This window comes from Solea solea, chromosome 16 (genome assembly GCF_958295425.1).
Source record: "Solea solea chromosome 16, fSolSol10.1, whole genome shotgun sequence".
NCBI lineage: Eukaryota > Metazoa > Chordata > Actinopteri > Pleuronectiformes > Soleidae > Solea > Solea solea.
The window spans coordinates 4,625,415-4,650,855 of NC_081149.1; the positions used below are offsets into that span (position 1 = coordinate 4,625,415).

The 25,441-nt window shown below is 42.6% G+C and overlaps 2 protein-coding genes across 7 annotated transcripts in view; one reads left to right on the top strand and one right to left on the bottom strand.

Annotated features, from left to right (window-relative positions):
- The window catches only part of yipf2 (Yip1 domain family, member 2), a 33,377-nt gene that overhangs the window by 3,337 nt on the left and 4,599 nt on the right, over window positions 1-25,441 (top strand). For 4 of the 6 annotated variants that reach the window (XM_058653011.1, XM_058653010.1, XM_058653013.1 and 1 more), the window contains exon 9: window positions 52-1,891. In XM_058653011.1, coding sequence (XP_058508994.1) covers window positions 52-138 — 87 coding nt within the window. In that variant the 3' untranslated portion in view covers window positions 139-1,891. Of the gene's footprint in view, window positions 1-51; window positions 1,892-17,606; window positions 17,631-25,441 lie in introns of those variants that run through there. The other 2 variants (XR_009242492.1, XR_009242491.1) reach the window with 2 other exon arrangements.
- Window positions 6,940-25,238, bottom strand: carm1 (coactivator-associated arginine methyltransferase 1). The gene is made up of 16 exons (XM_058653002.1): window positions 25,034-25,238; window positions 17,971-18,096; window positions 16,380-16,486; window positions 15,124-15,228; window positions 14,308-14,418; window positions 14,003-14,180; window positions 13,454-13,544; window positions 12,803-12,884; window positions 12,003-12,088; window positions 11,800-11,889; window positions 11,569-11,706; window positions 10,488-10,577; window positions 10,251-10,363; window positions 9,179-9,256; window positions 8,242-8,310; window positions 6,940-7,506 (listed from the first exon to the last, which is right to left on the bottom strand). Exons 1-16 carry the CDS (start codon window positions 25,173-25,175, stop codon window positions 7,367-7,369), a joined length of 1,746 nt encoding a protein of 581 aa, XP_058508985.1. The 5' UTR covers window positions 25,176-25,238; the 3' UTR covers window positions 6,940-7,366.

The window sequence follows — 25,441 nt, forward strand, 5'->3', positions numbered from 1 at the left end:
ATCAACTGTCTTCAACACAAGGTTGATTTTTCTACGCTTCTTTTCTTTCAGATGTATTTCTTCCAGACCGCCGTCCACATACCTGCACCAGCTCCCACCACACCGTCTCTTCAAACACTGGTCACTAAACAACACTGACCACAGGCAGGAAGTGTTAGCAAGGAGACAGGAAATGAAGGCTGTCTGGAATCACAGGCAGATAGAAAAACCATGTGTCGATAATAATCCAAAACCGTGATTATTGTCATTGTGAGGCTTCTGATATGAGCTGGGATATGTGTGTGTGTGTGTGTGTTTAATTTATCCTGAGGGTACAGCTGAGGTAGCAGGGTGATAATAACTGTACATTTCCACTGTGACACTGTGTCCAAATATGCTGCATTTGCTTTGTTTTGAATGAGCTGTGAAAACAGAAAGAAAACAAAAAAAAGTTTGTTAAAGAAAACACGGACGTGAATCCGTGTTCATGCAAATCATCCATTCATATCACTCACAGCACGGACGTGGAAGTAGCTTTACAATGTGAGTGTGACGGACGCAGTGACCAAAGCTGTGGTCAGTGACAGTAAAGGTGCAGTCTGTCATTATGACTGTTCGCCTGTGTCGTCTGTGTCTCTGTTAGCTGCAAAACTGTGGAAACAAATCTGTCTCTCCACGTTTTTAAAAGCCTGAGAATGTGTCAGTGTTGTGAACTTAAAAGGCTTTTAAAATTCAAAATACATTTTAGTTCAATGAAATTTTGAAGGAAGACTCCATTACACTCCACAGGGATTTTTTTGGACATTTCAAGAAAAAGAGTATTGTAGGTTTTATTGTTTATTCTCCACAGACTTTCTAGTTTCTAATTTATTTAATGTACTTATTTAATGTTAGAAAACAGGTGAAACACTCACTCCTGAACAATTTTGAATAAATACCTAATTGCGATATGATTCACGATCTCAGAGGGTGAGACGGTCATTTTTACATCATTATTCTCATTTTCAGTCAAAGAAACATTTTAAAGGACGAATGTGTGATATTTGTGCAGCTCCGTGAGAAACAAAGATGTTCTCTTCAGTCTGTACAATAAGGAAATAAAAAAAATATTGAGTGCTTACCCAAAGTAAGGTTTACTTAATAATAAAACATTTAAAAAAAGACCAAGAAAAAAGAGTCAGTGTTGCGCTGGAAATGACGGCAGAATCTGCATCTCTGCCAAAAATGAAGCGGACAAAGAAGAAATGAGGGAGTTAATAGTTAGTGAGTCAATGTGGTCACTTGACTCAGGAATAATTGTCCATTAAACACATTCCCACTTGTCTAAAAATCACCTTTAATTGCAATGAGGTGACAAACCGCTCCTCTGTGGAGTTCTGACTCCTGATTATATAAAGTATTGTCTGTCAGAGCCGGAGACTGAAGGACACGTGACTGAGAACGCTGTCACAATTAGAGCTTCACACTGATCTCAACTGTGTTTCCCTGACAGCAGCAGCTGGAATGGTCTCATGTTTGTTTATGTCAGTGGTCAAAGAACAACCACACATGGCAGTGTGTGGTTGTTCCTTCACTTATGTCAGGACCAGTTCCTGTCCAGCTTGTTGTTGATTACTTCATTTATGAATCATAATATAATAATAGTGTTTGAATGTGATTAGGCATGCATCTTTACCAGAAACAGCAGCTTTCAGCAAACCATGAATCAGATGCAGGAAATGAATGATTAGATGGTGAATGTGTTACAGTGAACTCTGCTAAGAAATGTAATTATCCTCTTTAATGTTCATTTATAAAATGTTATTTGCACGGATGATTTACTGTAGATGAAGGAAAAAGAACTTACTGTCCTACTGTGACGCTGATGAGGTTTGGGTTTCTTTAGGTTAATAAACAGACTCTGTTCTGCTTATTGCTCGTCTGTAATCACTCACACTTTTGCTCATGACATTCTCTAGAATTTCAATCACAAAAATCCATGGTTAGAATTCCTGACAACAGCCCGACAGAGACATGATCACAAAAACTCACTCACTGTCCACATGAACGCTGTCCCGAGCTGGAACCACTCCCAGCTTGGCGAAAGGCGAGGTTACACCCCGGGACAGGTCACCTGTCCATCGCAGGGTCAACACACAGAGACAAATAAACCGTTCACTCTCACACTCACACCTGCAGTCAATTTCGAGTGTTTTTGGACTGTAGGAGGAAGCTGGAGCACCCAGAGAGAACCACAAGCACACGGGCTGAGCGTTCACAGAAAGGCCCTCAGTCTTGCTGTGTGGCAACAACGCTCGAAAAGAGAACATGCAGTATGCAGTTTTTCGGTCATCATCAGTCACCGTGACCGAACAGTCTCTGGACAAACCTACTGGGACGTTCAGCGTTCAAACTGAAAGTTCCAGGTCACTGTGACCCGAACATACAAGTCATTTCTTAAAATGTGGTATGAATGTGATACATCTGCCATTACCTCTGGCTAACAAGAGGTCCAACAATGTTTTGTTCTTGTGTCTGTGGCAAAACACAAAGATCACAACTGATGGAGGGAAGGCAGAAGAACAGCTGTGATCACAGAGTGAGGCAGCAGCAAACCTCAGGTCCACTTCTCTGAAACATGAGCGAGGTAAAACAGATGTCGAAAGATACCTTTAGGTTAAGGAAATAACCATGGGTCTCTGATATAAGAGTGAGGTAAAACAGAGGTAGAAAGATACCTTTAGGTTAAGGAAATAACCATGGGTCTCTGATATAAGAGTGAGGTAAACAGATGTAGAAAGATACCTTTAGGTTGAGGAAATAACCATGGGTCTCTGATATAAGAGTGAGGTAAACAGATGTAGAAAGATACCTTTAGGTTAAGGAAATAACCATGGGTCTCTGATATAAGAGTGAGGTAAACAGATGTAGAAAGATACCTTTAGGTTAAGGAAATAACCATGGGTCTCTGATATAAGAGTGAGGTAAAACAGATGTAGAAAGATACTTTTAGGTTAAGGAAATAACCATGGGTCTCTGATATAAGAGTGAGGTAAAACAGATGTAGAAAGATACCTTTAGGTTAAGGAAATAACCATGGGTCTCTGATATAAGAGTGAGGTAAAACAGATGTAGAAAGATACCTTTAGGTTAAGGAAATAACCATGGGTCTCTGATATAAGAGTGAGGTAAAACAGATGTAGAAAGATACCTTTAGGTTAAGGAAATAACCCTGGGTCTCTGATATAAGAATGAGGTAAAACAGATGTTGAGGGAAGTTTAGGTTAAGGTAGTAACCCTGGTTCTCTGAAACCGGTGGGCTCACCTGAGGCGTGTGGAGGTCAGTGACCCTGGCAGAGAAGTTACACACCAGAGCTTTAAGGTTTGGAAAACGCCCCTCGACGTTTAATGGACTAAACCAGTGAATAAGTGATTCATGGAGAACATGATTGACAGGTGAATTGACAGTGAAATAAACACTGCAGCTCAGAGGTGTATGGAAGCGCAGCACCTATGACCTTTGCTATACTCACACATGCTTGTTGATGTCATGGTTGACATTATGCTGTCACCTGACATGAGACTGGAAGTAACACCTGACAATGAGTACTTGAGGGTTCCACTGTCCTGAGAGTTGTGAGCGAGGAAACAGTTCCACGTTCTGCAGAAGAGAACAACACAATCTCTGAATGCTGCTCAACACGCTGTGAACCCTGCGTTACTTTTGCTCGCTCTCACGCGCTGGAGTTTTATATTTAACTAATAATTATATTTAACTAATAATCCAGATGAATGTTCAAACAGCACTCGCACATTTATTTTTGACGACCACAAGTGGAAAAGTCCTCGTGCCGGTCGTTCCAGGTCCTTGTGATTTATAGTTATTTAAAATTCTTCTTTTCCACTAGAAAATAAAATAAAATGCATCTCATCAATTTCAGTGTGTTTAAGAGATAATTAAAGCTTATATTTACAGTTATCACAATAATATTGTGGATTATTCTGGTTGGAAATGATCGTGACATGAAATATAGTATTTATATTGATCAATGGCCTTGCTTTAAAAGTGTTGTGTTAAAGGTCCAGTACGTAACATTTATCCATTTGTTTCTTGGCAGAAATTTAACATACGACCCATACGTATGTATGTGTGAGCGTTTCATTGCTTTGTTTTCGTGGCCTCAGTATTTGCCTTTTAGGCCCTTGTACTTCAGCCAAGGGCCTCGCTTTACATGGGCTGTGATTCTACAGCAGTTTGAAATAAAAGGGAAGTTTTTCTTCATTAATTCTCCCAAATAACTCAATGATGAGGAATCAGCAGACAGTGGGACAATAGATCACCACGTCTCAGTGAGTCATGACTGTCCTGACCTGCTTGGGAATGGGAGGAGCCAGTGGAGGAGTCCTTTGTAGCATTCTGCACACTCACCACTAGACGTCACCAATGCCACGTTTCCATCACGGTACAGTTGGGTTTGGTACAGCACGGTAAAGCCCGCGGTCAGGCTTAAGTTTTTCGACTGAGAGAAGCACCTTAACCTGGTAGGCAGGGGGGTGTGGTCAGCGAGAGACGTGGTAGATGCGTAACAAACGACGACATTGAACGCAACACAGCAGACAATGGAGGACAGTTTGTGGGTGTTGGTCTCAAGACATCGACCTTTGCACGAGAACGGCCCGCGGGTGTTTAAACACAGGTCGCAAAGAAAGTGACGTTTTTCTGCCGCTCAATCGGCAGACTGTCATGGGTGGAGCTGGACCGTACCATTTTACTCTGGTACACCAAGGGAAGGGTGCCTACAATATGTACTGTACCAAACTGAACCGTTCCACTCCGGGGGAAACACAGCTTTATTTTTCCACACTGGACCTTTAACGGCCTCAGTGACTCACAGAACATGCACTTTAAACAGCAGCGACTTAGAGCCGAGGCTGGAGCACACGGAACAGCCAGAGCACACGGAGCACACGGAACAGCCGGAGCACAGAGAGCAGCCGGAGCACACGGAGCAGCCGGAGCACACGGAGCAGCCGGAGCACAGAGAGCAGCCGGAGCACAGAGAGCAGCCGGAGCAGCCGGAGCACACGCTCAGTCGTGAAGCGTTTGCTGCTGACGCTGAGCAGAAGAGTCGATGGTCAGACAGTGAGAAAGATGTTATTACTGCTTTGTGGACAGAGGAAAAAACAGAACATGACACACAGTCTTCCTAATACACTTTTCCATGATAAAAGTAGACGCCACTATTGGCTACACACACATACACACACACACGCACACACAGCAAGCCATTCCATGACAAAACAGGGCCACGCCGGCTAGAAGCTACCACGTGATAAACATCTGGCATGTCCACGGTCTACTTCACAAAACTAGAGCGACGAATGAATGTACTCCAACACCTGATTCCAGGATGGGGCTTGGAACATCTCCACCACATTTAATTTGCTCTCGTTTTTTTGTGACAGGAAAAAGAAAAAAAAAACAAAAATAAAGACAACAGAAAAAAAAGTTAACCCTACAAAGAAACATTCTTTTTTTTTTTATCTCTTAAAACTTTCTAACTCAAATTCCAAATGAACCAAGTCCAGTAGTTGTGACACTGAAAGCAACGCTTACATGTGTCAGTCTTTCTCTCCTAGACTAATTTAAGGGGACGAGGGCGTCAGGTGTCTCAGGGGTGATATGCTCATACATAGTGAACCAAGGGGGAGTAGTGGGGGGGGGGGGGGGGGGGAGTGGACAGGCCCAGTGCCCCACGCCTCAGCAATGAAGTCTCTTTGTGACAGTCTCACAGTCTCAAAGGAAGTTGGGAGGGGAAACAGAAGGGGAGGAATCAAGGATGTAAACTCAAGACGCCGCCAGTCCAACACAGCTCAGCTTCTCTCATCCCAGCAGCCACTGGGGCAGCCGCCTGGAATACAGCTCCACGGCGGTTCTTTCTCCAGATCTTCTTCCTGATACTGAGTAAATCTGGCTCAACAGACGACTGGCTGCGGAGGAATCGCTGCAAAGTCCTCGCAGCCGTTTAAAAAGTGACGAGAGCGAGTCACAGGAGCGCCACGCGGCTCATTTCAGGTTTGCATAACAAACGTTGTGTGTGTGTGACCAAATGAAGACGCTTTTTTGTTGGTCATCTTCCAGTTTAGTGTGACCGGCATGGAGGATTTACATTAACGGGTTACTTTGACACTTGACAGTGGGCGGGTCTGACGGTTTCCATGGTAACCATCAATAACGGCTTTGTCTGAGAGCAGTTTCGGCCATTTTGTGTGCGAGCTGAACACATGACATGGTTTGATTATATTATTACATTTCATATCGCGTTTTGATCGGCTGATGCTCCCGCGGAACATTTCTCATCTTCTCGAAGGACACGCGACGCAGCTCGGCGACGTGATCGAGAAGTTATGCAAATGAAGCGGACGTCATTCCGTGGTGTGTGAAGGCCACCGTCGTTCCCCGACACATTTCAGAAGTGAGTGGAGGACTAAAGGTTACGCAGTGGACCTCTAAGAGATGATGATGATGAACATCAACAAACCTGGCAACCTCACGACAAGCATTTATTCACCAACAAACAAAGTCCCACATTTGTTTGTTGGTGAATAAATGCTTCGTTCATATTAATGTAAACGTTGAAACTTTTATATTAACGGATCAAAATGACTTCAGTTGGTGCAGTGGTGTAAACTGTAGCCATAAAGAGAGTCTTCATGCGATTACAGCCCGTTTATCTCAGCACTAAACATGGAAGGTGACCAGCATTGTCCCAAAGCTGCAGCATCACAGCGGGTTTGTGATGCTGCGATGAAAAGACGACCGCTGCGATTCTTACGACAGGATATTTTAAGAGGAACCACTTAGTCTGACACGGGTCAGCGTGATATGAAGTGAGTGTCTGTGATATCCGTGTCCTACTACACCCACGAAATATCCAAGTGAAGATGTGGTGTCGAGACGTGGGAACGGACTGATGCTGGTTTCTGGCAACAGGTAGAATCTTAGGTAAAGAAAGCGGGAGAACCACGGGGAACATGGTGACGTTAAAAAAATGACGGGGAGAGAAGGGGATTGTTGAAAACTGCCGAGCATCTCAGCTGTGCATGTGTTTCAGTCTCAATATGAACACCGGGAAACGGAGAGGGGAAAAGGTTTCAGCTGTAAGCAAGACAAGAGTCTGGACGGATACAAGTGTTCTGTTCATATCGTTCATATCGTGATGGACTGAGTGTTGTCAAATGTGGATGATGAAAAAGGGAGGGAAGTGCCAGCACAGCACTGGTTTTGGTATATTGGTTTTGGCTGCAGATGGAGGATCAGTCAGGGTGGAAGGCTGGAGGGGTTTCAGGGATCTCTTGTCATGCGGGGGGGTAGAGACGGCGAGGACGTTTGCTCCAACGTCTCGTCTTAACTGCCATAATGCATGGTGTTGCTGGGGATGACCATAGGTGAGGCCATGGAGATGGCGGCGCCGCCCATGGTGAACTGGTTGGTGACGGGATAGTAAGTACCGCTGCTGCTGGGGCCGGACTGGCCTGTGGAGGCTCCTGGATCAAAGGGACAAAGAATGATGCTCAGCGAGGGTAATGTCTGTCTCTCTCTCTCTCTCTCACTCACTCACTCACTCACTCACTCACTCACTCACTCACTCACTCACTCACTCACTCACTCACTCACTCACTCACTCACTCACTCACTCACTCACTCACTCACTCACTCACTCACTCACTCACTCACTCACTCACTCACTCACTCACTCACTCACTCACTCACTCACTCACTCACTCACTCACTCACTCACTCACTCACTCACTCACTCACTCACTCACTCACTCACTCACTCACTCACTCACTCACTCACTCACTCACTCACACACACACACACACACACACACACACACACACACACACACACACACACACACACACACACACACACACACACACACACACACACACACACACACACACACACACACACACACACACACACACACACACACACACACACACACACACACACACACACACACACACACACACACACACACACACACACACACACACACACACACACACACACACACACACACACACACACACACACACACACACACACACACACACACACACACACACACACACACACACACACACACACACACACACACACACACACACACACACACACACACACACACACACACACACACACACACACACACACACACACACACACACACACACACACAGATGTTCTGTGTGAGAACAGGTGGACGTACCTTGCACAATGCCTGTGCTCATGATGGAGCCCATCCTGGAGTGGGTGTGGTTTACAATTCCTGTGTTCACTGTGAGAGGACAAGCACAGTTAATGACACACACACACACACAACAAGCCTGACGCACTCTGAAGCTACAAAAGCAGTCAGTGTTGTCATGTACGTCAGTGTTGGCTGATGTTGACATCAATGCTTATCGACAGGATTAGGTTTTAAGAAGAAAACTATTTAAACAAGAAACCAGGCGTACTATAAAGGGTGACAGGTTATGGAATTTAGAACTGCAGAGTCATTTACATTTACACATCTGTCTATCTGGTTTTAAAAAGGTCAATGTTCCACATAACTGCCTCGTAACTATTTAACGAGTGTTCGCTTCAAAGGCGTGACAGCGATGATCTTACAGAAACATTATTTCAGCTTTGTGACCGCGTCAAATCAGACTCGTCAGTCTTCTTCATGCCATACAGTGCTGCAGGTCTGCAGGACATGACCACAGACAACATGAACATGACCTCTATTTCAGTTCTCTTCTGTTCTCACACACACACGCCTGGCACTTGCTGCTGAACTGAAGGCCGATTCCCCTATGCTGCTACGGTACACGCACACCATATCCCGTCTGTTCCTGATCACAGGGAAAGGTTTAATTCATTCCCTGGTCAAATGATGGGTGTTTATCAGCATTGATGAGAACACGAGACCCAGGTCAACCGGCTGATTCCTTCTCTGATCATTTTTGGCAGTGGTGTTAAACCTTTCTTTGAAACACCCTGTGACAGCGTTTGTGACGCATCACATCTCATACACGGTCGATGCAGGGATCAGAGAACAACGGCGTTCATCACGTCTTTTTTAAGCAGGTTCACTTACAGTACTTGTTAAGTTCAGTGTGAAAGAGGCTCAGAGGTGAGGTAGGGAGGTGTGTGCTTCGTACCTAGGGGGATGAGGTTGTTATGAGACACTGACGGGCCGCTGCCAATGACTGTGCTGAGGTCATAAGCTGCAGGCATCCCTGGTGGTGACAGACAGAAAACAAAGCAATTAACATCAACCTCACTGATGTAGAAACCAAAGTGACACGGTTTGCTGCCTTAATCAATGACGTCTGCTTCACAGCAGCGTTAACTTGTTTTGGGGTTGTTTTTTTGGAAGGGAGGCAGAAGACACTGAAATAATCATGGAAAACATGTTTGTTTTCATTAAAATTTTATTTTCCTTTACAGGGAGATAGAAAACGCTATGGGATTCTGCTTTTCTTTTCTTTTTTGGCTCACATTAAGCAAAGGTCTGTATAATACAGATAAAAAAAAAAAACATACAGATCAGTTTGGAGCTACATTAGGTGTAAAAAAATGCGTCAGGAATCAAATATTTGTCATTGTGAGTCCAATAATGTAAAATGCAACCAACCAAACAATCAGCATATTTTTTTGATTTATTGTATGATTCTTTTACGCAAATGAAACATAAAACCATTTGCAACGTCCTGCACTTGCTTTTCAAATGTGCACGATGTGGTAAAACCAGTTAAACTGACTTGTGAGGGGAGAATAACCGGTGAAGTGTGTCGTAAATACTGTCGACGGATGAGTGGCATTCTCTTTTGAAGTCTTTCCCATTTAGAAAGAGGACAGTGAATGCAACACGTGCTCTGATCACTGCTGCTCACAGCAGCTCAATGTTACGGCAGGACGGCACCACCAGTACTCCTTCCATTATTGATGTCATGCAATTCCAACATCCTTGATTAATTGAACTGTATACAAGCCTAAAAGGAGACACTGTAATATAAGAGCTTACAATTATAAATGGATGGGTCATTTCAGCCACACAACACCTTTACACAGAGGATGAACAACCAACACTCAGTATTACCCCATGTCCTGAGTTGATGCCATTTCCTGTCTCTTAAATTTCTGTAATATTCAGGAAAATGTGACGCTGGTTATCCTTTGTAAACATATGGGGGATATGTTTCATCTACCAGTGTTCATGTGTCTGTTCACCTGATACAGGCATCCCCTGAGTCATGCCGTAGGCTGACCCCGAGTTCCACATATTCTCAGATGGAGAGGTGTAGTGTGAGCCAGGGGGAGGGTTTGGGGTGGAGCCTGTGTACCTGCAATCACAAATAAAAGAATTGGAAATGAGAGGGGTGCATTATGGAATTATCTCCACGGTTAAATCTTCCCAGGTTGTAAATGTAGAGCCAAGTTTACTGAGGGGTCGAGAGATAAACTCACCTGAAAAAGGGGTTCTTCAAGTCCAGGAGGTTGCTGGACTTTGATCCTGTCTGGTCCACCTGGGCGACAATACTGATGTCGTAGCTCTGCCTGTTCGGAAGAAGAACAGCTATAAGTCAACTGGTAAATTTAAATAAATGACATTGTGAAATCCATGTGAGAGCCTGGAGCCTTGAAGGGATCATTCAGGTTTTTGGTGTTGTTGTTGTTGATTTCACCACACCCATCACTGTCTCTCTGGGAGCTGAAATAACCTGCGTCTGCATCCATGTTTGCTTGAATGAGCGTGTTTTTCACTGTACACAGACTGTTCTGACTGGAATGTGACGTTTGTGAACCACTTTATCTTTAGCTCTTACTTCTCATAGTGAAAATTTGTGATTTTGGTGCAGGGACGTGAGCAGTTCAGCTTCTCGTCAGAAAAGGCCGACTATTAGTGAGATAAATCACATGTCATAGTCTTATGTGTGTGTGCATATTTTATTGGGTGAGCCTTTTGTTAAGTAGCTAAAAAGACAAATATTTTTTCTTTCTTTCTGTCCTTAACAGCATGTGTATAATATGTCAATAACTCATTTAACGACACTTCAAAATAACTAAATTATCAGCCCCTCAGCTTAGTTTAGCAACGGGGGTAAAAACAGACAGGAACACAGTGAGCCTGGCTCTGTGCAAAGGTACAGTAAATAAATCCTCAGTGATTAAGTGTCATATCTCTGTGTTTAATCCCCACAAAAGCCAGAGTGTAGTGTTATGGGGAGATTATGATGCTGTGCCAATGAAACACAAAGCTACAGTGCAGGTGTATACACCAGAGTACATCTTAAAGAAGAGACAGCACTGCCGATAGTCGCTTTTATGCATCTGTCATTTCTCTGTTTCTTTTCGCTATAACGTAAAAACACTTCCTACCTCTAGTTTCCTTCTAGTTTTCCATAGCTTTGTTTTTAAAAAACGAGAACATTGGTCTTCGCCTTTTCTGAGTATTGTTTTGGTAAGAAACCCCTTTACAAAGTCTGAGTTTAAATAATAAATAAATTAATTAATTAATAAAAATAATAATAATAATAAATCATCATACCTCCTGTTGGCCACCAGCACTGCAGTGCCGGACAACGTATCCCCAGCCTTGGTGAAGAGAGGAGACTGCAGCAGACAGCGGACCTGGTACCAATGGGTTAGAGGCTCTGTGGGTGCTGTTGACAGCCATACTGTCACCCTGCACAGAGATGGAGTGGGTAAAGAGTGTGAGGCCCCGGCTTATGATTCAAAACACTGCAACTGTCCATATGTGAATGAGTGACTGACTTACATGGATCCAATAAATGCCACATCAAACCAGAAAGCTAAGCCATGTACCAGACCAGAGTGCATCATGTGGAACTTAAAGGGAATCTCTATCCTGTGATGCAAGACAAAAGAGATGTAACAATTACAATACACATATATACAGGTAATTATTTACACAAAAAACTCAAAGTGCGCACACGCACACACACACACACACACACACACCTGTAAAGATCCTCTTCTTTGGCATCCAGGAAGTTAACTGTGTGTTTGACTGATTTGGCCATCAGTATACGGATATCAAATGTGTCCTGTGAAGAAAGAGCACAGCTCATCATTGAACAATAAAGTACACTATAACAAAACTCACTCAGGTAAGACTATGTTCAAACCAGGAGACATCAACTCATAAACACAAGGATTGTGAAGCAAAACACTGAATGAATGGACCTGCTGTCAGACTACAGTTTGTTGTCATTAACACAATCTCCAGTTACTGAAGCGTTTAATGTGTTTGGGAGCGTTTATCCACCTAAACGTAGTATATTATCCACAGCGTCTTTGTATCAGTGAATAATTGCTGTAAAAAAAAAAAAGGTTTTGGCTGTTTGTGTAGAGCTAGTATGCACACACACACACACACAAGATATTTGCTGTTTCCACAGCAGTTCGAACACACATGGTTTTGCATTTTGAAATGAAAGTTTACTGCGCAAACAGCAACAGCTTCATCCTTGTAAACCTCGCGCATAAACCACCTTAAATAAGCAAGTGGCAGAGAGGAGAGAGAGTTGTGAAAGGCCACCGTAGTTCTGACGCACATGGGAAAGGACGTGGTGAGTGGGTTTTTTTTTTATTTGCTACAATCTGAAGTCTCACCATTAGATGTCACCAATTCTCACTTATTCTAACACTCTGGGCCTTAAAAAGCTTTTTGTTTATGAAGTTTATGAAAATCCCAAACCTATTTGTTATGTAAATGAACAAGTGTAAACCTGTGTGTGTGTGTGTGGAGGAAAACTCACCACAATAGGCTGGCGGAAGTACTCATCCACAGCTGCTCCACGCAGAGCAGAGAGGTCTACGCCGTGGAATGAGGGCTGGTACCTGAGGGCCAAGATATCACGTTTTCATTCTTTATTTTCAACAGGTTTAATCACATGTTATAAAATAATTCACACATTCAAAGCAGCTGACCTTCGATTAAGAACGTCACCACACCTTTAAAAAGCCTCCACACTGACCCGGAGTAAAGATTGATGGGAAGAATATCATTTAAAATATTAAGCAGGTTAGTTTCAGGAGTATCTAAACTAACTGGATTATTATAATGTTTTAGGAAGTTTTTAAAAGGCAAGTAGGATGTCAAGGCAGCTGTGAATATCCAGGATTCTCCCCTTTTCTCTTCCTGCTGAACATTCATCATTCCTGCTGCCTGTGCAGAGTGTGTAGTAAAGGAGAACCCGACACCACCAGTCTGCTCTAAAGCACTCGTGCTGTTAAAATGATGTACACCACACCAAGACTGAAAACATAGGGACTGGGGTCAAATTATGGCTCCATTTTAGTAAGAGTTGCTCCCTCTGTTGAAGTGAAGACCCAAGCCCCAGAAAACACACGTGTAAAAACGTGGAGGTGGCAGGAGGCCCCAGGCCCCAGCCTCCTCCCCTCCTCACCAGAAATTGGCCTTGGTGAACTGCTCCATGTAGAGCTGCTCGTCTGTGAAGGGGGCCAGGTGGACGTCACCGATGGTGGGGAACATTTTACCTGAGAGAGAGAACGAGGTGGTGAGTCAAGTAAAGTAATGTTTTGCAATCAACTCAATCAGATTTTTTATCATCGACTAAATCATTTTGCATTCCCAATTCAAACTTCTCCCCCCATGAAGGCATTTTAAGACTCAAGCGATCCACAAAGATCTCACATACCAAAAGCAATTCAACCGTACGTGTAATTAAACTGTTAAATTTTAAAGATTTCCACAGTTTTTACCGTTAGGAACACCATGCTCAAACTACTGCAAACAGCTCTGTAATAAATCCCATTCTTACAGCTTAACTTTGTTTGAAATGTGTTAAAGAGGAAAAGATGAAAACCTCTTTAACACGATAACCGTGGGAAAAACTAACATTGAACCTTTGCATTAAAAGGATGAGTGAGTGTGAGTATTTGTCATAAACTGAAAGCTTTACATTTCCCCCGTCTTGTGTCCCAAACCTCCTCACCATTGGGTTTGAGGAACTTCTTGGCATGCAGGTAGCTCTCCAGCATTCGCTCATTAAACAACATGTAGCCCATCGGCTCTGAGATGATGATGTCAACCTGCTCCGGCAGCGTCACCTCCTCCACCTTCCCCGTGATGACGACCACGCGCTCGCCTAAACGGTTGCTGTTTACCAGCACCTGTGAGGCAGAGGACACCTTTATAAAACACATCTGGTTCTATTTAAACGGTGGTTTTAAACAAAACGGCTGATCCTTGATTTTAACACTGGTGTGTGTGTGTGTGTGTGTGGGAGCGTGTGCAGACCTCGGCATGTTGTGCCATGGTGCTGGCCTCCACAGCATAAACCTTCCTGGCTCCAGCTTGAGCTGCAAAGAAAGAGAGGATCCCCGAGCCGCATCCCACATCCAGCACCACCTGAGAACAGACAACAGGAAACATGAGGTCACTGTTGGTAACAGTTACAGCTACATTTCAGCAAAGGTTATATAAACTTTAAAAGGGATGACTCACTGTAAACAAACACATTTCTTCACTTACTAAACATTGAAATACTGTTTAAAAAAATAAAAAAATTAGTGTAGTAACAGTTTTAACAATTACTCTACCTGGCTGTTCATATTCTGGATTATCAATACTCTCTATTAAGACTTAAATAAGAAAATACAGTGAGATGGTGTCTTCATTAACACAGCAAGACCTTAATGTAAACAAACCAGAATGACAAGAAAGTTAAATATCATATATCAATATGTGCTCTGCTCTTTGTTTGGATGGATCAACAACGCAAACGCTGCACCGTGCAGAACTGAAACCCCACCTGTCCATGAGGTAATGCAGACGGGGGAAGGGGAAGGAATTTTAGCAGCAGCGACAGACAGGAAGTCAGCCAAAGGATGACGTCGTTGACAGCAGCTTTGATATTTTGTGGGGAATAAAAACATAACAGCCTATGACAGATGTCCCGAAAGAACACCATTTCACTTCTGTCCAAAAACACAACTGTTCGTCCTCATCATCCTAAACTGGACGGTTCAGCACATGTCGCTCGTCTCTACTACAGCACATCCCCTGTGTATTTAAGCATATACATATATATACACATTAGTATGGAGGGATTACCTTGTCCTTGAAGTCGCTGTGGTTTTGGAGAATAGCCCTCTGGTAAGTCCCTGTCCGAACATAGTCCTGCATCATGTTCTGTTGCTGAGAGAGGTAGCCATAAAACTGCACACGGACAAGAACAATGTGTTCATACACTTACAAACACACATCATGTAATAAAAGACAAATCAGTCGGGACGTAAACAAACATCCAGGCAATATTTTACTCAGTAAAATATATAATTGAGCACAAGTTATACAGTTATACATTCAGTGGTACAACCATTTGAACTGATCCATATTTGTCAGTACAGGCAAACATTGAAACTGTCTCATAAACTACAACAAACCACTGTATTAGCTCTACGGTCTGTAAAAGGAAGAAGACTTTTTGGGACAAGGTGTTCCATGTTTGTGGATAAGCATAATGTGTATTGAGGTGCTTGCAGTGTTGCTGTGTGACTGTACCTTTACATGTCATTAGACAAAAATACAGAATCATAGTGTTAGTCCAAATAAAACCAGACTTACATGACAAATAAGCCTGTTTAACGCAACTCAGATCATGCAAGTGAGAGTCCAGCTGTGCTACAGCATGTCAACCTTCAGTCAGACCAGAGTTGGACTTAAGCTAACCTGGCCACTAACCACAGTTCCTACCCTGGTTAATACCTGGAAGTAATAGATGGGAGAAGTAAAAAAAATATGGCAAAATTCAGGCTGCTACTTTTTTGGACTGAGGAGAACTATTTGATGCTTTTTCAGCTTAACGCACAGAATATTTTAGCATTCATGGATGATGGTAACACTCAGAATGTTGCTCAACACGCCAACAACTGGCCACATGGTAACCCTGAAACCACTCAACATAGGGAGCCCCAAGTGGAGCGGAGGTCGACTCACTTGATTCAGTAAATCGATTCCTCGCTCGTATACTGGGACAAGGACAGCAGTCCAAGTGATAGTCGAGCTACAACCGTACCTCGAAGTAAATGGTCATGGTTCATTAAATGTACTGACTGATTTCATAGATAAGGAGATTCTTCTTCTTATTCTAGCGAGTCTTGTCTCACAGCACACACACAGTGTCCAGTCATAGAGAAATGTAATGCGCCAAGTGACCACACATGGAAATCGAGTGGACGCCGTACCACATGGTTCAATATTATACCGAGAACTGTGGCGTTCCCGGTAGTTATTGTACAACTGCTCGTGTTTGAAGAAGAGACACAAACCTCTGTGCATGTGTGTATAAGTGTGTGCGCTCCTCTCACCTGGAAGTACTGTACAGCAGAGGACTCCTCTGTTCTATCGCTGAAGACCGAGTGCTCACAAAAGTGCCCACGACTGTTTTTCAGGAGATTATAAAACGACTGGAAGTCTGAAGCAGAACACAAACACACAAACAACAACAACTGCATGTCATTCAGTAGTTACTCACAATCGTACAGTGGTGTGTGTGTGAGTGTGTGTGTGAATAAATAAAAGGTTTAATCTTTATGTTGTTTTTGGCCGCTTTGGATTGGATTTACAATAAGTCAATGGCCACATTTAGCCCTGGTATTAACATCTAAGCTGAGTGATCTGATTACAAGTGCCGAGCAAGTGAAGACACATAATGCACAGAATCGGGTTGAGCCACAAAATGATAACATGTAAACCACACAATCTAAAAATAACTATGTATTTCAATTTCATTAACAATACAAAAAAAAAATCTAATGATTCATGTGCATCAAGTGTTTTTATCTATTAAATATATCTAATTTAATACCTAAATAAAGAAGTTTATTTAGAGTGTGGGCGAGTTTTGAGTTTATTTCATAGGCTTTTCTAGACTGTCAAGTAAGTTTATGGATGGGACATCGACATGTGACCAAAACTGCACCAGTAACAGATGAAATGCTTGCCAAGCTGAGTCAGTGTGTACACTCTCAACAACAGAGGATAAGAGTGATAATGCCACTTTGGCTGAGGCAAAGACGGAGTTAGAGGCAGAGATGGTGAACTAGGACTGGAGGGTCCACGCGACAGGGGCTGGAGAGCAGAGTAGGCAACAACAACAATAATAATAATAATTTATTTGATTTATAAAGCACTTTACATTTAAAGTAAAATCTCAACTTCTCTAGGCGTCAGAGAACTGTTGACTCTCAAGTCTTTAATGGGTGACCTAAATAAAACAACAACAAATATAATGGTGGCCTAAGAGTTTTGCACAGCCCTGTATGAGTGTTGACTGATGTCATAATGCTTTGATCTGTCCGTGGTCAGACGTTACCACCAGGTCTGAACAGGGTCGACCCGCTCTACTCGCAGTAGAAGGTGAACCAAGTGTGTGGGGGCAACACAAGTCTGGCTGCTTTCATAACAAACCTTTGGCGCACTGACTCACCCTGAAGTCGTAAACACAGATAAAGGAGTTATTTATTTGCGGGATGCATGTTTGGTTACACAGTAAATTCCCTCTACAGAAGTAGCTGCACACTACCAGCATACAGTTGTGTGTGTGTGTGTGTGTGTGTCACTTAAGCCTGGTTTATACTTCATCACTTGACACTTTTGATAATTGCTGCTCGACAAAACCAAATGAGTCACACATTTTAAATTTATGCTTTGGCAGACCGCTTTTGTCGTCTCCGTGGCAACCAACCACACACTATCCTCCAGCCCGATCTTATATTATTATTATTATTTTGAATTTGAATATGAAGCATCTAAACGGAGAGGGTGACAATCAATCACCACGTCCTAGGAAAGTCCACAGGTGTGCAAGAGAAAGAGTGGTGCAACACTCCCCGTGTCTGGAGTATAAATCAGGCTTTAGTACGAGTCTTTTTATATTGGGGCATTTGTATTGTGTACCTGCAGGTGACGAGAACTGCAGCAGGACGCTGTTGCAGCCCAGCGTGATGATGAACGACTGCTTCCCCACGCGGCTGCACTCCGTCTCCCTGGAGACCGAACACTTGAACACACTCGCGTCCTCTCCTGGAATGAAATTGAGAGGATGGAAAGAGTTAGGACAGCGTGCTGCTTTATTTCTTTTTCTTCATGAGAAGTCAATTTCTAAATATCAAGTCATTATCCTTTAGACGTCTTCATTTCCTCTGCACTGTGCATGACTGGCTCAGAGAATGTTTACCGATAATCACACATTTAGCATTTAAGACAACTGGCCAGTGTTGGAGAGCTCAGCAATCTTATCTTATATAATCTTCTAAGTGTTGTTGTTTTTTCAAGCTTGTAAAATGACAAATTAGGAATCTGTAAGCAGTTATTCGACTTTTCCTACTAGGGCGGTCACTTAAATTCTAAAATCAGTTCTAAATCAAAATTGTGTGGGAAAGTTCATACTTGAACATTAAAACCCTGTCCGAGTTCAAAATACACAGCCCACAAGTCCAGCGGGGGATGAAATGAGTTCAGCTTGGCCTGTGTACTTTATGCTCATCACAAGACAACAGTGATGCAATGTTGACAGAAGTTTCTGAGTGGACAGTCATGACACAGAAGCAAATGAAAATAGGGAGTGGAAGTATTTCTGATTCTACTTCACGACAGTGTATGCGTGGGGGGGGGGTTTGATTTTCACAAGTTACTGCCCTTTTACCTACTCATGATAGTGTCTTCTTTTCAATTTACATATTCAATTGCATAGAGGTACACAACTACACAAAACAGCGAGGCTAAATGAAAACAGCTGGTGTCCTCCTTTATTTTGATATCAGACAAAAATCCCATTATGTAGGTCAGTGTCAGAAATTTCCTTTAACAGTTGCACCCATTTCAATTTTCTCTAGTTTTCTAACCCAACACCAGAGACGACTGGTCTGTTCGACAGCTAACTGGTGGATGCTGCCGGTCACGTGTTGGGTGTAAAAGGAGTCCGGATTATTTTTGAATGTTTGCTCATCAAAGTGTCACACACTGATGACTCCATACTCCTCTAAACTGCTTTGTTTGGAAATAGTAATGGAATATTGCCTTTGTTTGTGTTGAACAGCTGAATGAGGGACCCACATACAGTTATACAAGGATAAACGCAAGAATTTTAAATATGATGTGACTTTCTAAATAAAGACTACATAATTGAAAAGCAACACACGTGACAAAAAAGTCGAGTATCCCGTCAGGTAGGTCTGACAGCTAACACAATGTAATCACAACATCGTACAGAACTCTACTGCAACAAAACAATGGAGGGAAAAAAACAGATTAGAGTTCCAGTGTGTTGCATGAGGGAACTGGTTTTCATGTTGTATGAAAATAAACAAGAAGTGACAGCAGCGTAACTAGCACAAACCCCACAGTGTTTTCATTATTTCATGTGATTATGTACTTAAAATAAAAATAAAAACAAGGGAGGGGGGGGTTGATTTCTTTTTCTTCATCATTCATGAGACGTGGTCTGTGAGATATGTTTTAACTGCTTGTGCAAACACATCTGCCAGTTAGAAAACCAGTTGGGAAGCAGCCTAAACTAACACCCATTGACAGATTAAGAGCAGGGCCACACAATTAAAGAGACGCACCTCAGTCCTCACTTCTCCTCTCACTCACTTTCACACGCTCATCATCACCAGCTGATGGGTGTTTATGTTTGTGCCATTATGCCCTAAATTATCTTTTACAACAGGTTAATTGAAATTATCCCTCTATCGATTATTAGACTACTCTCCAATTCCAGCCTCATAGAGGTTTTCTTTGATGTAATGACATTAAACTGAATCATCAGCTTGTAGACAAAAACAAAAGCATTAGAGGATGTCACCACTTTGAAATTTGGGAAACATGGATTCACATTTTCCACCATTTTCTGAACCAAACAAGTAATTTATTACTGAGAAAATAATCAACTGCTTGTGAAAATAATCACTGGCTGCAGCCTTTAACTATAAAATCAACTTAGCAGAAAATACAGATAATATTTCAATTTAAAAGGCATACAATTGAGGGGAAAGTAGAGCTACAGCTAACGATTATTTTCACGTTTGGTCCATAAAATGTTAAAAAATGTTGATCAGTGTTTGTCAAACCTGGAAATGATGATGTTCTCGATTGTCTTGTTTTGTCCACAAACCAAAATGATTGAGTTTTTAATGATTTCTTTATTATATGGAGCAAAGAAACACAGAAAATATTCACTTTTAAGAAGCTGAAACAATCAGAAATGTTGTTTTAATTATGAAAAAAGCTTCAAACTGATTATCCAAGAGGTTCTCAATGAATGGTCTCAGGTCTAGGGGAAAGCTTTGTTTTATTATAAAACTAAACAAATACATACATGACTCTATTGTTGACATGGTCTTCATAACAAAGCAGCAGGTGACAAACTTTCAGACAGACAGACAGTGTGCACGTGTGCTTCAAGCTGCTATAAAATGGGCCATACTGTGAATTTCACACAATGTTAATGTATATTTTTCCATTAGAGACTCGTCCAGTCATGTAAATGCCTCCATCTTTTAAATCCGGGTTATAATACATGCTTTCTGTGATCACCATTCATATAAGGAGACATTCACAGAACAGTTTTCACAGACTAAGCAAAACTAATAATAAGTGATTTTACTGACAAAGCAGGATATTTCCACTTAAAAGCCGATTCACATCCGTAAAAAAAAACACCTTGAATTTACAGAGAGAGAGTTTCAGTACTTGAATTTTCACACATCACCCGACTGTTAGTCAGTCCGTACACATGTGTGACCGGCGTGCTGCTCCTACTACATTTCCTGCCTTGCCACAATATTTGTGATTTCTTTCTTTTTCAGTAGTTTGTTCTCTGGAGTTGTGCCCTCTCCAAAAAATGCTGGTGGGCAGAGTTGTAACATTTGTCCTCGTTATGGAGTTACTACATTGACTTCACGTTGGATACGCTGCACAGATTGTTGGATTCTGGAAAAATAGTTTTCCTCTCTATTTTTACTTTTGTTATTCAGCAAAAGCAATACACACTGATCAAATGAGTCTGAGTGTATTGTACTTTAACACAATCAACTCTGTGAAGTTCTCACTATGCCGTTTCCTCTTCGCTGCTGTTCTTGCTGACTCAAACACACTGCTGATGATTTGTTCTGCTTCTCCACATGATGGACAAACAGCGTATGGGCAAAACTGAGAGCGACTGTACGAGCCAGTGCTGACAATGCAACACCAGTGTGAATTAACAGCTGCAGACGTGGACTCGAGTGTGAGAAGCAGGAGCTTCAGTGGCAGTTGGTCAACAGGGGCGACAGCTTCTGAACATGACCGACTTAGATTCCATGAGGGAAATCCATACAGTATTCACACTTAATACTACTGATTGATGACATGCTGAGAAATCATAAAATGCTTAACTTCATACCTTCTGAAAAGAATTAATCACTTAAGCACAGCGCATAACTGTCCCTCTCTTTTGCCCCAGGTTAATAGTTTGCAAGTTTGATCATGAATCTAGTGCTACAAGATTGTATGGATGAAATAAGGGTATGTTTCTCATTTGCACCTAACCTTATCATTGTCAATCTTAAACTGCCAAAAGAATCACAGGCTACAGCCACCACAACACTATAATATTAGTGTTCAAATGCTTTATAGCTGCAAAAGTTACGCAATTCTGCAGGATATTCAAATTTAGAAATGCTACTGGCAACATTGTCGTTTGAAAACAGAGAAAGATTGAAGTCATAGAAATAAAGGCTCCACTCACTGTGGTGTTTGGTGAGGTTGGGTCTGAATAACAGAAACCTACCAACATTTGCATCTAATTTTCCAACATTTACCTGCTGTGAATACAGATAATCTTCACAGCCAAAAGCGGATTCACTTCATTTCATCAAGTATGATGACAAATTTACTTTTAACAATGAGATTCTGACTGTGACATAACAAGCTGAGGGCTTTACAAAAGAACAATTCTCCCCTCACACAGTCAGGAAAATAACAATAACTATTTTTCTCTCACGCACATTGTGTGTCGATGAGCAGCACCTCCAGAAAACAGCCATATGCAAGCACTCTAATGTGCAACATGACACAGCCTCTCATCTGCTCTGCATTTAAAATATTACAACATCGGCTCAGCTGCACGTCCAGTTACGTCAAACTGCATGATTAAAATACGATTCCGCACGCTGAAATTTGAAACATGTCCCCACAGCTCTGGTTACTGGAATGTAAAGACTATACTAAATATGGCTTCCTTCCTGCTGGGAAATGGAAAACTGTTTGTTTTGTACCTTCTGCCAAACCATACACCAAAGAAAAGGAAGAGACCGTGTGGGAGATTCTGGCCTCAGCCACTTTTGTTCAAGAAAGATATTTTGCTGTAGTGCGACTGCTATCCAACATTTACTGCCAGTGACTTACATACTCGTCTTATCTTACTCATGATTTTGGTAAAAGTTGAAACTGTAAAGATTAACACAAACATTGCAGCATATAAAAACTCTTTATGGACAACTGAATGACTTATTTTCACTGAATAGCTGTATGCTGGCCAGCTCTGTTAAAAGGTGTGAATTCAAAACAATATTATTAGCCAAGGGAAAATAACATTTGCTCCTCAACAATTCGGCTGGAGTTGTTGATGCTTCAGAAAGTCTGTTGTGTTGCAGTGTTTGCCCACCAGCCTACAGAAAGAACAAAAACCCTGACACCACAATTTTTACCTGCCATCTTGTTTCAGTAACAAAAATGACTTAATGTTGTGCTAACAGCAAAACAGCACCCGACTACCTGAAGTCACAAAGATGTGTGACGACACGTGCTAGTCAAGGCTACTTCCAGTAAAATATGTCGTGTGTGTGATCCACGCGTTCCACCGTCGACCCCTTATGTGTAAACTAATACAAAACAGCTGTTAGGGCTCCAGATCAAAAGAGAGCATCTCATGTAGTGTAACATGCACATGACCCTGAGACTTTCAGAGTCCTGTGAACTTGTCTTTAAACTGTGGATAATCTGTGGAGATCTGGTACACAGACGTCTTCAGGGATATTTAAAGAATGATAACTCGCAGTAACTTTTTCCAGTCAACTTTTCTCCAATCCTTCAATATCAGGCACCCTCTCTGAAGTTCACAGGAACAGATGAGTGACACAGGAGAGGAGAAACTTAAAAAAGGGTAAATGATGTAAAGTATGTGTTGTGTGGCCATCACAGTCATCACAACTCAAACCAAAATAAACACCTTTAAGAGAATCTTGGCTGAGATCGTAAACCAGTGCTCTCCTGTGGAGTTCAGACACTTGGGAGAATCAATGGTGATGTAAATGGACAATTCAGCAAAAATCAGTGTTCACATCCACTACTGTAAACAGAATAGTGAAAGTTAGTTCAACTGAGACAAGCAGTAGGTGGTCCAAATTTAGTCAGTCACCTCATAATTTATGTATGCTCTTTATTTCCGGCGACATAACTAAAGAGCTCCATTGCTCCAGTAGCCGTTGATACATGGTAGTGTTTCTGTGCTGCTTCCATTTATTTATTTTTATTTTAACATATTGCCTTTTGCACTAACTGGAGAAATGATGCAGTTTCCTCATCAGTCCACACATAGCTCCATTTTTAGTGCACTGCACTTTGGGAGGTAGAATGATGTTTCTGCCACGAGATTTTCGCTGAATTCATTTTCATCACTTATTCGCATGAACCTTTTATTGATATGCCAACTTTTGAACGTCCCTCAAGCATAAAACTTGGTAAAAACAAGCAGGCTCCACACTTTACTGTAATTTGATGTTTTCCTTGACTTTGGCAGCCATCTGTATGCAATTCGGCGTGTTTGCCCATATATAATCTTCCGTTTTTAATCATGATATATTTCCAGTGCTTTTATGACAAAGGGGATTATTTATGTCCATGTATTTCGCTGGATATATACGGGGGCGTGTCCGTCTCTTTACACTCAAACTTGACCAAAAATCTACAGTGAACTGAGATATGTGGAGGGAAAACGCAGACATGTGCGCGTCCCTGTAACAGGAGCATCGCAGCAGAGGAGGCCAGCGGCGCTCCCGCTGCTTTTCAGCGGGACATCCCACCGAGCAACAAAAGCGGCGGAGGAGCGGAGCGGCTCTGATCCCGCGTCCGCACGGGAGGGGAGAAGACGGCGGGGAAGCATCTTTTGTTCCGATGAGAACAAAGATGAATGCATAAGTAATGAGGGCCCAGTCTCCCTACAACACCCCAACACGCCAAAGCCGTTCCCCAACCCCCACCAGCCATGAAAAGTAAAAAAAAGCTTCAAAAGTTTCCGCGTTTACCGCTCTAACGTTACGGAGCCACGGCCACACACACTGAGCCGCAGCGGCGACCGCCGCCGGTAAAACAACACACAGCCCTGTGATGTGATGCCCTCAGCTCCCGGCTCCACAAACACCAACATCCGCTAATACACAAGCTACATAACATTATAACCTCTCATGAGTCGTTTTGGGGCCAACTAGAATATATTCACTTTAAATAAACGCACATTGGTCATGTTTGTGTGGAAAAAGACACATTGTTGAAGCCTCAAGGGCAAAAGACATAAGATGCGAGACAGTGATGCACGCTAGCGCATCACTGCTGAAGCCAAGCTAGTGGCATTGTTTAACTAGCATTAAACTACTCATTACTTAGCTACTCTGTTTATTCGCGTGACTGACGAAGCGGCGCTATACGTGTTGCGCTATGTTTGTGTCATAGTCTACAAAGGCGCTAAGTTGTGAAGAAACCGCGGCTATAGAGTGGACAAAGCTCAAAGAAGAGCCAGGCGGCCACGGAGAAATGTGGACTTTTCTCGGCTCCCTCGTGACGAGCAGGGGGAGGCGACGTGGTCTCTCAAGATGGATTAGCTTGTTGTTGGCTAGCGCTACGCACGGCCGGATTAGCTCTGCATAGCATTAGCATGGGCAGTTGAAAAGAGGCCGAGCGGCTGCAGAAGAGGTCAACTCACCATTGGAGAGATTGATGAGGGCTGAGTCTTGTGTGCTTTTGATTTCTAGCCTCAGGGGCTGCTGCTCTGAGTGTCGCTGTATGTCTCCATTCGCGTCTCCGATGGAGAGGAGCCGCACGCCGGGGAACACCGAGACCGCCATCTTCGATCTGGAAGTCGAGACAGGTCGGTGGTGCTCACATCCAACAGCGCACTGCTCTCTGCTGGAGGCAGAGTGGGCATCCGCCGCGAGATGAGCCAGTCCAACAGCGTCACCCGGCGGATCAAAGCGGGTATTGTCGGAACAAAGGTGGCTTACGTCATGACGATTTACGACTCTCATATTTATCGTTGCAAGGAAAAACAAAGAGAGAAATACACAAAAGAGTGTATTAAATCTTACAAAAAAATTAAAACAAACCAAAAAGC